General features: G+C 38.2%; 1 protein-coding gene across 18 annotated transcripts in view; it reads left to right on the forward strand.

Moving 5' to 3' along the window:
• MAGI1 (membrane associated guanylate kinase, WW and PDZ domain containing 1) overlaps positions 1 to 13,608 on the forward strand; it is a 696,381-nt gene that overhangs the window by 597,773 nt on the left and 85,000 nt on the right. For 16 of the 18 annotated variants that reach the window (XM_074284174.1, XM_074284160.1, XM_074284171.1 and 13 more), the window contains 3 exons: positions 425 to 482; positions 2,444 to 2,601; positions 4,909 to 5,001. The exons of 1 other annotated variant lie outside the window; for it this stretch is intronic. In XM_074284174.1, coding sequence (XP_074140275.1) covers positions 425 to 482; positions 2,444 to 2,601; positions 4,909 to 5,001 — 309 coding nt within the window. The remainder of the gene's footprint in view (positions 1 to 424; positions 483 to 2,443; positions 2,602 to 4,908; positions 5,002 to 13,608) is intronic. One more of the 18 variants, XM_074284168.1, reaches the window with a different exon arrangement.

The raw sequence follows: 13,608 nt of genomic DNA on the forward strand, positions 1-13,608 counted from the left end.
ACCACAATGGTATTTTTTTTTTCTTTAAAAATGAATGTGAGCACCAGCCCTGAAGTCAGGAGGACCTTGAGTTCAAATGTGGCCTCAGATACTTAACACTTCCTAGTTGTGTGACACTGGGCAAGTCACTTAACCCCAATTGCCTCAAAAAAAAAAAGTGGTAGTTTAGATTAAAGGAAATCTGGAGCCACATTTCAGGACCTTCTTCCCTTCAGCAATTCTTCTGCCGCTTAAAATGTAAATGCTTAAATATAGGTCATCTAAGAAGACACAATAATTTTTTTAAAGATAGCTATTTTCACTAGGACATATATTTTAAAATGGAATGAGGGCTTCCTTCCATTTAACTTCATTGTCAAATACACAACCATTCCTCAAAGTTCCACTCTGAATACTAAACGTGTTTTCTGTATTTTGTTTTCAGAATTGCCTGCTGGTTGGGAAAAGATTGAAGATCCTGTATATGGTGTCTACTATGTAGAGTAAGTGATGGTTTTCAAAATCAGAATTGCATTTGTTAAGTCTACATTTTTTGAAATTAATTTTTATTTTCATGGAGTTCTCCTTTTTTTCCCTGCCATTTTTTTCGCCCCACTCCCTATCCCCATCCATAGAGAAAAAACCAACAACAAAACCTCTTTTGCAAACATGTATAGTTTAGCAAAATAAATTCTCATGTTGGCTGTACAAACACACACACACACACACACACACACACACACACACACACACACACATATATATATCACAGAGTGTTTTAGATTATTTTTCCCAATGCTGGACAGACTGACATTCCTACTACAGTGAGACATGGAAGATGATCAAGGGGAATATTAATAAGTAAAAGATGGAGAGAAAATCTGCCAGGTTGTTCTCATGAGGAGAATCCACTTGTTAGCCTCCCTAGGCAAGATGAATGTCGATCTTGGGTCTTTAGAACTTGAGCCCCTTCTGTTGTCCTCTTCAGAAAACTAAAGGATAACTGAATACTAATAGCCTCATACATGGCAGAGAGTTGGCCAAGCTAAACTGGCCTAGAACTAAATAAATTCTAGTGGTGTCTGAGGGATGTGGAAAAATATGATGGCATTCCAAATCTAATTGTGAAAGTGAGAGAGAACCCTCAGGTTCAGTTGCCTTTTTCCATCACCTCAGGACCAGCATGTTGTGGAATAATAGAAAAAATGATGGATCCACTGCCCTTTGTTGTCAGCTCTTAGCTTGGCACACAGTAAAAAAATATTTATTGATTGCTTTGGAGTCAGAGGATCCAGGTTCTGATCTTCATTCTCCTTCTGTGACCTTCTTACCCTTTAGGGCTTTAATTCCCACCTCCTTGACTTTGCCAAGACTGGTTTCCCCCATACTTGGAATGTGTTCTCTTCTTGCAAAGCTCAGCTCCAACATCGCCTGTTTTGGGAAGTCTTTCTTGATCCTCCCAGCTCGTAGTACTTCTTTCCCATTCCCCAAGATTATCTTCTTCCAACTTTGCAAATGCTTATGTGAATATATAATTTCTGCCAAAAGAATGTAAGCTACCTGAGGGCAGGGACTCTTATCTTTCTATCTCTAGAACTTGGCACAATGAAACTTAGATGGTTTAATAAAAGGTTGTTGACTTATCTAGAAAATGAAGAGGTTGAACTGGATGATGATCGTTAGGATCTTTCCTTCTCTAATACTGGGATCCCATTTTGTGTTATTACTCCTTGATTTACCAAGCCCCTTCCTGTTTTCCTTGTACCTAAAGTAATGGGTGTATAGTAGGCTAGTACTCTTTCCCGCAGTATATAGACAAGTATGAAAATAAAACAGCCAAGAAATAAGACATTCACTTGTAGCCTTGATTTTTATTACCTCTGACAATGATGAGAAATAATGAATAAATAATAACTTTGGAAGAAAAGAGGACCAGCTAAATGCTTAATAATAATCCCTGCTAAAAGGAAGATAACCAGCATGTGATTTTTTTTTTTCCAGTCTTCTGGCATTAAGGCATTATCCATTTCACACCTTGATAAAAGAAACTTGTGATGGGAAACTGTCAATCATGAAATATTCAGCATCCCATTATGAGCTCAGTATAGCAAGGGCTCTTGCTAAAATGATTGGTAGCTTAGCATCTCAGCGATGAGTGCTTGTGTATTCTCTCTCTCTCTCTCTCTCTTCTCTCTCTCTCTCTGTCTCTCTCTGTGTGTGTCTCTCTCTCTCTTCTCTCTCTCTCTCTGTCTCTCTCTGTGTGTGTCTCTCTCTCTCTCGCTCTCTCTCTTTCTCTCAACTCAACATTTTGATAGGAGGAATAAATCACCACCTACCCCCTTCCCCAACCCTTGACCCTCTTGATCCTTTTCAATTAAGGAGACTACCCTCTTGGGCTGAGGTCATCCCACTTTGAATCGTAATGCTTTCTAACTGAATAGTCTGTCTCTTTCTTCTCCTCCAGCCACATTAACAGAAAAACACAATATGAAAACCCAGTCTTGGAAGCCAAACGGAAGAAGCAGCTTGAACAACAGCAGCAGCAACAGCAACAGCAGCAGCAGCAGCAGCAACAGCAGCAGCAGCAGCAGCAACAGCAGCAGCAGCAACAACAGGCGGAAGGTTGGCACTCATTAGGAGCCTTCTGCTGGGGATGTCAGCCGTCTCGGGGACTGGACACCCCCACGAGGCCTTTGTGTGTCCTTTGGGAAGGCATCTCTTCCAGGGCTTTAATGTTTCTTAGGAATGACCATCAGAGGCTCTGGCTAGGGAGAAAGTGGCACCCCCACTGTCATCCTTCAGCTACCTCAGAGCCCGCAAAAGGATCCTTTCCTTTGATCCCAATCCCATGCCTTGCTAAATCTTAATTCGTTTTGTTGTGGTTGGTTTTCCATTTTTGCTTTAACAGAACTGATTAGTTTATAAACCCAATTTTTGAATTTCTACTTTGTTATGGCCCTCCCCCACCTCAAAAACAAGACAAAACAAAACAAAAAACAACAACAAAAAACACTTTTCTTTTCAAAATGGGCATGGAGCATATTGGAATGAAGTCACTGTTACTTGTGTGGCCTTAGGGAAATTATTTCACCTGGGTGGGGGGAGACTCCATGTCATTAGGTCAAATGGAAGATTTGAAAGAGATAGCCTCTGTGATCTCTTCTAACTCGAAATCTGTGATCCTAAGAGGAAATTCATTATTTTATGTGCTTTATTTTTTAAACACAAATATTTGGATTTTTTGGATTGGACCTTTCATTGTACGTCTATGGGGTATTTCTGATAAGGAAGCTCTTTTACTAGTATAAACTAACCCTTTCTCTACATCTTTTGAGTCTTAAAGAGTTAAACATCTTAGCCAGGTTCACTTAGAGAATTTGTGGATGTCAGGGACAGGACTAGAATTCAAGTCTTTACAATTCCAAGATGAACTGTCTGTTCTTCACCCCACATAGAATATAGACATAAGATCAACAAAACGTAAAATGTGGTAATAGATGGACAGTGAATAGGGGAAAGCCCACATTTTCTAATGATCTGCAATAGGTAAATGCTTGGCTTATGACAACTTGGCATAAGGAAGACCCACATACAAGTTCTACCTCTGATGTGGATCACTTGTGGGACTCTTGGCAAGTTAATTAATCTTAAAGTGCTTTTTCTTTTTAATCTCTAGATCTAGGATGTTGGGATTTAATCTCTCAGTAGATCAGACAACTCTCTGAGGCTGAATTGCTGTATTTGGGGAAAGCTTCCCTGTGAAATCAAAGGTCCAGGTCTACCTCAACCAAGTCCCTTTTTCTCACTCTCTTCCCCCATCCATCCCATAAAGCAGACACAATTTAAAAAAGAAAAAATCTTTTATTTTTTAACAGCTTGAACAGGTCCATTGTTTTCCTTGCTCTTTTCTTTTTCACCTCAAGGTGATGAAAATCATAAATATCACAAGTGAAGGCTGAGGTAGAACAGGGCACTATTAAATGCATTTGACTGAGAAAGAAGCTGACTCTGGGGCAAGTTTCCAGGGTCCCTCACTGAGAGCTATTTTAGGGATTTTCACTTGAACAAGACCAAACTTCTTTGGTTCAGTAGCCTTGGCAAAGCATCCTTTTTGGCTGGTATTTAGAGTGGCATTAAATGGTACCTATTAATTCCTGATTTCCAGGCCCAAACCCAAGGGACAGTTGTTAGTAACTCAACCGAACATTCCCTTAAAGGGGAACCTTGGAATTGTCTAAAAGACAGGAGTCTTTCTCTTTAGAATTCATCCTGACCTCCCTGGACCTTGTTCTCAAGGTGAAGGGTACCTCTGTGTTGGAATCTTTTATTCAATCTTATTTGCACTTTCCTGGCCAAAATGAAAACGTGTTTTTCATTAGTCACAGACCTATAATTTTCCCAGAAGATTATCCTCAGTTTTTGTGTGGTACAGGGGAAAGGGTGCTGTTCATTTATATTGATCTGAAATCAGAAGATTTGGGTTCCATTGCTGAGTCTTCCACTCACTCATCCATGTGACCTTGGATAAGTAACACACAATCTGGCACAATCTCAGTTTCCTCTTTTGTAAAATGAATAGCTTGGACTAGATCCACTTTAAATTTTTGAATAATCATACGAAGTTTTATTTGCTGTTTTGTTTTTGCAACTCTACAATTTTTGCTGTGGGTACTTTTTTGGTCTATTTTGTTTTTTAGGGAGGCATGTTTATTTTTAAAAATTGTTAATTATGAATCAGGGAATTCTCAGTGAATTCCCATAAAATCAAGATATAGACTTTCCTAGCAACCCCTTCTCCCCATAAAAAACAAAAACAAAACAAAACAAAAGCAAACAAACAAAAAATTATAAGACCAGGAGATTTTTGAGCATGTCAGGCATCCCTTTCAAGTACAAAGATTGATCACCTTCCTTGCTTTTTTTTTCTAGAATGGGCAGAAGACCATTCATCTCTCGCTGCTCCTGGTGTTCCAAACCATCCAACAAATAACCAGGAGCCTGTTAGAGAACTTCCACTTCAGGGTAATGTCTTTTCTCATCACCTGCTAACTTTAGCCCTATTGTTGACTTCCAAAGCAATGATCTTGGAATTCTTAGACAATGTAAGGGATGCTCTAGGATTTCCTACTTCTATATATCTTATCCCACTTGAGCCTCCCCCCACCCTATGAGGTGAGTGCTGGGGATTTTAAATTCATTCTACAGATGAGGAAACTGAGGATCACAAAAGCTAAAGTGATTTGCAAAACTTAGTAAATGTCCGAGATGGAATTTGAATCCAAGTCAACCCAACTCTAGCACTCTTTCCTTTGTACCACACTGACTTCCGGGGAGTGAGGAAAAAAAAATACACACACACACACACACACTTTTAAGGAGCACTGTTTTTATAACTCTTAAGTCATTTCTTTGACTGTGAGAAAATAAAAAAACATGAAAGAGAGTCTAAAATTTCTGCTAATTGGACTCATAGCTGAGGGTGTTGAAAGCTTTTAGAGACATGAATAAATTTATTCATATCTAAAATTTCTGGCTATTAATGGCATTTTGGAGGTGGAATATGCTGCCAGATATCATGGAGTATTTTATTAAGTAGAACTCCTTCAAACCTCCAGAAGAGCTGAATTCACTGGCATGAATACTCTATTCATTCAGATCAACTTTGTATTAGACTACTATGTATATATTTTATGTATTCACTTTGTATTTATGCTACATACATATATATATATATATATGCACACACACATATGCATATGATGTATGTTTATTGTACATAAGAGAGATGGACAGATATACCTATAGATGTGTGTTCCCTTCTATACACATATATATACACGTATATGCACATACATACACACATCTGTTGTTTCATATTCCTTTCTCCCAATTGATTGTCAGCTCCTTACAAGTACGATTACCCATTCTTTATATTTCTGTCCACAGAATAGAGTTTGGCAGGAAGAAGCATTTAAATACTTGTTGATTGATTGGTCAATTCGATAAGCATCTGTTAAATACCTACTAAATGCTGACATAGGGCATGCAAGCACACAACCCAAAGACCACCTGCCCGAAGGTGGTTTATATTCTGCTAGAATGGAGATCACTACCCCTCCTCATTATGTTTAATGAGCTGCTGTTATCAATAAAATTCACCTGGTAGCTAGCCATTATCTTTGGATTCATCTCTTCCCTTGTGGCTAGGTTGCTTATAAGCTTCATAAGCATAGGCAACTAGCAGTAGGTTGCTCAAAGCCTTTTCTGATTGCTATCAGACCTTCTAGAGTTTTTTCTCTTGTTAATGTAGCCTTCATGAAGCTTGGACAAAGGTCAGGTCAGGATGAAACAGAAGGCATGGGAAGAAGGACCGAATGTGAAGTGATTGAATGTACATACAGACTCATTTTTTTTTTTTAATGTGAAAGTCAGGACTCTCCATAGGAGACAGGGTTTTTCAAGACTAATATTAGCCCACATCATCCCATGGACAGAGCTTTATTTTGTTTTGTTTTGTTTTTTTCCTGTAAGGGAAAATAGTTTACTATTCTTGCTTTCCAAGTTCTGGTCCCCCAAATAGCTGCTGTCCATGCTATACTTTCAAAATGCATGTTAGAAAAAAAATTCCAAGTATGTCTTGGGTGCATTCATTCACAAATAGACACCTGAGAGTGTCTTATTTTGAAAATTAGGAGCTTTAGAAACCTGCTATTTCTAGCCCTCATTACCCCTCCAAAATAGGAAGCAGCAATTCTTAAGACAAAGAAGGAGCTGTCCAAGCAGCTCACCCTGGTAGCAAAAAGAGAAGGATGGGAGAGCTAAAAAGTAATTGTGCTCACTGCTGTTGTAGCTGGGAAAAGGACTATGGAATAAGATCCAATGAAAAGCTTGTCAAGATTGCCTCCTTTCCTGCCCCTTTTTTCCCTTTCAAGAGACTTGAGTATAATTAAAGAAGTGATTCTTACTGGGGATATGTTAGATTCGTTGTCCACTGAGGTTTCTTCCAACTGAAATTCTCTTGAGATCGGATAATGTAGTAGAGGACTTCTGTCTCTAGCAGTTGGAGAACCCCAGGTTCAAATGCTATTTAAAAAAAAAAAATCTCTGCATAACTCTGAGCAAGTCAAAGTATCTTATCATTACTTTTCTTCCTTGTGTGATGAGAGAATTGTTCTGAGTGGCCTACTGTAAGGCAGCTTTCATCTCTGTTTCTGTGACCTGGTGATGCTACAATTTGGAGGGTTGTTGGGTGTAAATACAAAATAAATGTTGAGGAGAATTGCTTGTGCTGGGAAGTGTGGGGTCTTTAAGAGCATAGAAATGGGTTAAAAAACTGTGCAGGTACTTCTAACCTTCTGAGTTTATTACCTCATCCACATGATGGTTCTTTCAGGTTGTCTGGATTATGTCATTCGTGACTTCTTCCAGGAAAGTTCCCTGGTACTTTAGAAAAGAATTATTTCACTTTAGGAGGCTGGAGGTTGAGTTATAGGGCCGGCTCCACCATTTGCCAGCAGCAGGCAACTCGCTAAATCTCTGAACTTCAGTATAGTTATCGGGAAAGTGGAGATGGTGAGGTCTTCCCTGCCCAGCTCACACACTGTTGCAAAGCTGATCCGACAATAATATAATAATAATGTTTAGTCATTTTTTTTTCAATAATATCTGACTCTTCATAACCCCATTTGGGGTTTTCTGGGCAAAAATACTGGCCTGATTTGCCATTTCCTTCTCCAACTTGTCTTACAGGTGAGGAAACTGAAGCAATTAGAGTTAACTGACTTGCTGGGGTCACAAGCTAATAAGTATCTGAGACCTGATTCGAACTCAGGGAGAAGAAGAGTATTTCTGCTTCCAGGCCCTTCACTCTATCCTCTGCACCATCTAGCTGTTAACAATAACAATAGCTAACATTTTTATAGAACCTACTATGTGCCAGGCACAGATCTTTCCACAGTCCTGACAAATGTGTGCCATTTTTTCCCTCATTTACAGAAGAGAAAACTGAAGAAAACAAAGGTTAGATGATTAGCCCCTGGTCATATAGCTAATAAGTGTCTGAAGCTGTATTTGAATTCAGGTCTTCCTAACTCTAGTCCCAGTGGACTATCCACTGTGCCACCCAGCTGTCCCACTTTCTGCCTCTCTCTAAGCCGAATCCCATCTGAACTATTGATTTAGATGTCAGGAATTCCTTGAAGCTTGGGGCTGTCTTTTTTTTTTTTTTTTTTTTTTTTTTAATAATATCACCCTTTATCTGATCCATAGTAGGAACTTTATAAATGCTTAGTTGACTAGCTGACTATATAAAATAGGGAAATTAATTTTTGTATGTGTGGTTTCTGTAAGGATTCCCATTGCCTTATATTATTGCTAATAATAATAGCAACAACAATAATAAATTATAATAATTCTTTAATGCAGAGGCTTTTAACTTAAAATATATGAATAGATTTCAAGAGGAATTTATAAATTTGAAAAGGAAAAGAAAATTAAAATTTGATTTTCCTTAACTTTTGGTTTCCTTTGTAATTTATATACATATGTATATGTACTATATTGCACTATACTTTATATATATATATGTATATATATATTTACCTAAATATATATGTACTTTATATGCTTATATATAAGTAAGTATATATACTTATATATAGTATATATAAAAATAAGTACATATCTATTTACATACATACATGTTTACGTACATATGTGCATTTTAAAGTGTTATTCTGATTTTGAAAAAGGATCCCATAGTCTTTACCATACTACCCAAAGGGTCCAGGAAATTTAAAAAGAAAAAAAAAGTTGAAAATCTTTGCTCCAGAAGCAGTATAGCCTGGTAGAGAGAGCCAGCCTTGGAGGCAGAAAAATGATTTAAGGTCCTACTTCTCTCACGTGCTAGCTATGGGACCTTGGACAAGTCAACTTAAATTTCCAACATCCTCCATGTAGCTTACTGATGTCGAGTTGTCAATTTATGGCAATGGATGAATGAAATCATATCTAGACTCATGTCTAAAAACAGCCACCACAAAAAGTTAGTTGTAATGATTTTCATCTAGTTTGCTTCGATCTTGTTTAATAGGAGAAAAAGCAAATTAATGGGTCAAGTAGGTGTGTCTGACTTCTTTGTGTACTATACAACTGTGTGTACCCAGAGATAAATCCACTTCTTTTCAATGTACCAGTGGAACAATAGGGTTAAACTAATCCCTACCACATGTTCCCTGTTTGATTTCAGGAAAATCACTTCACTGTTCTCCAGGCCTCAGTTTCCAAATCTAAAAAAAACGGGGCCGGGAGTTGGAATAGATGAGAGCTGCTTAAACATTTCTCACTTGTGACCCCTTTTTTCACTTGAGAAATTTTTATGCGACCCTGTGTATATGGTACATAAAATAGGTATACGTAAAGCAAACATTTACTGATAACAAATCTTCGCAGCCCCCACATTCAATAACAAGACCCCGTGGGGGTCGCAGCCCCTAGTTTGAGAGGCTCAGAGCTAAATGATCTCTGTGAAACTCCAAATCAAGGATTCCAGATTTTAAATATTCAGGAGTAAATAACGCCCCTGGAATATGAACAGACCCCTTGGGGAGCCTCCATTTTCATGTCTTTATATCTGAGTGCCAGTGAGTGCCTTTGTGAAGTCTACAGCAGGAAACAGACACTCTGAGAGCCAGGGTCTCTTACTGAAGAGTCCTAATAAGTGAATCACTTGGGGGGCCAGTTCATAATGAAGAGCCTGGTATAAAGTGAATAAATAGAAGCTCTCGCGATATTTAAGGGAGTATCTGAAATCTTACCTCAGATCTTTGTTGTGTGTGTGTGTGTGTGTGTGTGTGTGTGTGTGTGTACACATATGTGTATATATGTTTGACTAGTGGTCTCTCTAGGACAGCTGACCACAAGAAGCAGCCTTCCATTTGCTCACTTGCTCTTGCGCGCCCTCTGGTGCACACACTGAGACTTGCACAACACTCACCCACTTCTATACCTTCAGAGAGCCTTTTAACAGTTCTCCAAACCACTTTGTAATTTAGGCTAAATTACGAAAAATTCAGAGTAACTCTCTAGCGTCTTATAGTTAATTTTATATATATATAATTTTGCTGAGGCAATTGGGTTCAGTGCTATAGTTAATTATATCAGAGGAATATGTATGTCCATGTGTAAACGTGAAGTGTATGCCTTTAACATTGTGTGTTTTTATATGTATAGTTAATTAGAGAAAATATTATTTGTGTTTTTATACGTATGTACGTCTGTATAAACGTGAAGTGTATGCTTTTAACATTATGTGTTTTTATATGTGAGACAGAGGGAAATAGACTGACTTTTTCTTTAAGAAAAATCAAGGTATTTGTCTTTCTCTGATGTGACTGATTTAATTATGTGCTGTGATTTTAATGGGAGGGGGGACAATTTAAACATTTACTAAGCACCTTCTGTGTACCAGATAATATATTTAGTGCTTTTACAAATATTATCTTATTTGATCCTTACAACAGCCTACCTGGGATGTAGGTGCTGTTATTATCCCTTATTTGTGCTCCTGGGCCAAGGTCACACTTGCTCCGAACTCCTTTTTTTTTTTTTTTTTTAATTAATTTTATAATTATAATTTTTTGGCAGTACATATACATGGGTAATTTTTTTACATTATCCCTTGCACTCCCTTCTGTTCCCAATTTTCCCCTCCTTCCCTCCACCCCCTCCCCTAGATGGCAGGCAGTCCCATACATGTTAAATGTGTTACATTATATCCTAGGTACAATATATGTGTGCAGAACCGAATTTCTTCTTGCACAGGAAGAATTGGATTCAGAAGGTTAAAATAATCTGGGAAGAAAGACAATAGTGCAAACAGTTTACACTCATTTCCCAGTGTTCCTTCTCTGGGTGTAGCTGGTTCTGTCCATCATTGATCAATTGGAATTGGATTAGCTCTTCTCTATGTTGATGATATCTATTTCCCTCAGAATACATCCTCATACAGTATCATTGTATAATGTATAATGATCTCCTGGTTCTGCTCATTTCACTCAGCATCACGAACTTCTTTTTTTAAACCACAGACCTCGAACTGTCCTAATCTGCCATTTTATAAATGAGTAAAGCAACAAGTATTTATTAAGCACCTACTGCATTCTGGGCATGATGCTAAGCTCTGTTTTTGTGAATACAAAAGATTCCCAGTGTTCCCTTCTTATATACTTTACCATGTTGAGTCCCCTCTTTAGGAATCAGTTGGAAAAAGCAGGTGGCTCCTTGGTTTTCTATTTGATACTGAGCTTTTTGAAGGAAACTGCAAGGCAGCCATGTGGTATATTTGGGGTCCATCCTTTGCAGTTAGCCAAAGGAAAAGTGTGTGAGATGGAGCAGATCTTTCAGTGCTTTTTCTCATCAAAATCAATCTCTGCCTGTGCATTCTGGGTGATACTTACCTGTGGCTTTCCATCAGTCCTTTTAGGCAGGCAGGTTTCAGCTCCTGCTCTGTTAGTCATGTGACCTCAATAAATCCCCACCTCATTTGAGGCAGCCAGATTGCACTATGGGTAGAGGACTGGACCTGGAAGCAAGAAAACCCAAGTTCAAATCCAGCCTCAGGCAATGGCTGTATTTTGGGCAAAACACTTTGCCAGCTTCTATTTTTTCATCTGTATAATGGGAATAATAATAGCACCTAGTTTCCAGGGTGGTTGTGAGGATCAAATGGGATGATGTTGTAAAACACTTTGCAAACCTTAAAGCTCCATACTTCTATTTTATTATCATGATTATTAATTTGTAAAATGGGAGGTGTGAACTAAGCTTCTACTTAACCAGGCTCAAGGGCTGTCCCTGGATCTGTTGGTGTTTTGTGGATGCTTTTTGAATATGTCTTTTCACTTGCCTTTTAGTTGTGATATTGGATAGGGATCTGGACCAAGAGTTATGTAGAATCAAGTTCATAAATACTCAGATACTTACTGTCTTTTAAACAAGTCAACTTAACCTCTGTAAGTCTCCATTTTTCCATCTGTAAAATGGGGATGGCAACAGCATCTAAGAGGTGCAGTGGATCAAGTGCTGGGCCTGGAGTCAGGAAGATCCATCTTCTTGAGTTTGAATCTGCCCTTACCCATTAAATAGCTGTGCCAGGTGACCCATGGCAAGTCCTTTCACCCTGATTACTTCAGTTTCCTTCTCTGTATAACAAGCTGGATAAAAAAAATTGACAAGCCACTCCAGTATCTCTGCACAGAAAATCCCAAATGGGGTCTTAAAGTCAGACATGACAGCACCCACCTTCTGGGATTGTTGTAAGAATCAAATGATATAATATTTATAAATTTCGAAGCTTGTATATACTGCTAGCTGCTGCTGTTGTTATTAATATAATCATTATCATTAATTTGTAGAATGAGGGGGTGAGACTAAATGGCTCCTATGCAACAGGTTCAAAGTGTCTGTCTGGATCATTTGATGAGGTTTTTTTTTTTTTTTTTTTTTTGAGTATCTACCGTTATCTGCTTCTCTTTCCCTCATGTTACATGGCCATGGCCATGGGTAGAGTGTTGAAGTTGGAATTAGGTGGACCTGGTTTCAAATCCTTCCAAAAACACTTGTTGTGTGACTCTGAGCAAGTCACTTAGCTTATCTCATGGCGTCAAGATTTTGACTGGATGACCAAAAGGCTATTTGTAGTTTAAAATTGAGGATTCTACTTTGCAAACATAAAGGTATAGAAGCTGATGGGTATTAGTGGTTTCCAAAATCTTATGCACATGAGCTTTCACCCTCATTTTTTTTTTTTTTTTTTTTTTTACACGTAGAGATAAAACACCAATGAAAGACTGATCTGCTAATAACATTTTGCCAGCTTCATCAAAAGGCTGTTACTGAAGAAGTGATTTGGCTCCTTCTTTATGTCACTTAAGTCTTTCTGTCATGGAAGTATTCCCTCTGCCCTTTCTTTGAATCAATCTAGAACAAAGTTTTTGACCTGGAGTCGGTCAACTTCACATGCCCCCCCCCCCAATATTTCAATAACTAAATATAATTGATTTTTTTGTAAACCTATATATTTTATTGTACTCATTTGAAAAAATTGAAAAATTTCAAGAAGGCCTTCCTTGACTTCAACACAGTGACAGAAGAGTCATTAAAAAGGAAGTTTTTTTTAAAAAGTTAAGTTTTAGCATATAAAATACCATAAATTTTTTAATCTCTGAACTGTAGCTTATTAGTGTGGTGTAATGTCCCCTTACAGGTACAAGTCTGGCTTTGAGCCTAAGCCACATGTTCTTGATGGTTCAGTTAGATGGTTGCCTTGACAACCCTGTGGCCCACAATCCTCTATGGCTGTTAGCATCACCTGGCTGACTCCTGATCCATATGTTAGTGAGCCAGGGTCTGGCTGTTTCCCATAGAGCTCCTCAAAGTAAGAGCTACTGTCCTCCCCCATTTTGACAAAGTCATACTTTATCTAGCTTCCAAAAGGACTTGATCCTTGAAGCTACGCTGGAAAAAAGAGTCCTCAATAGGACTACCATTGTAGGCAGTTTGAAAGAGCTTTTTAAAAGCAAAGAACTTTTTAAAATAGCAATTAAAAATTGTATGGGTGCCCAGAGACCT

Source organism: Sminthopsis crassicaudata, chromosome 1 (genome assembly GCF_048593235.1).
Source record: "Sminthopsis crassicaudata isolate SCR6 chromosome 1, ASM4859323v1, whole genome shotgun sequence".
Lineage (NCBI taxonomy): Eukaryota > Metazoa > Chordata > Mammalia > Dasyuromorphia > Dasyuridae > Sminthopsis > Sminthopsis crassicaudata.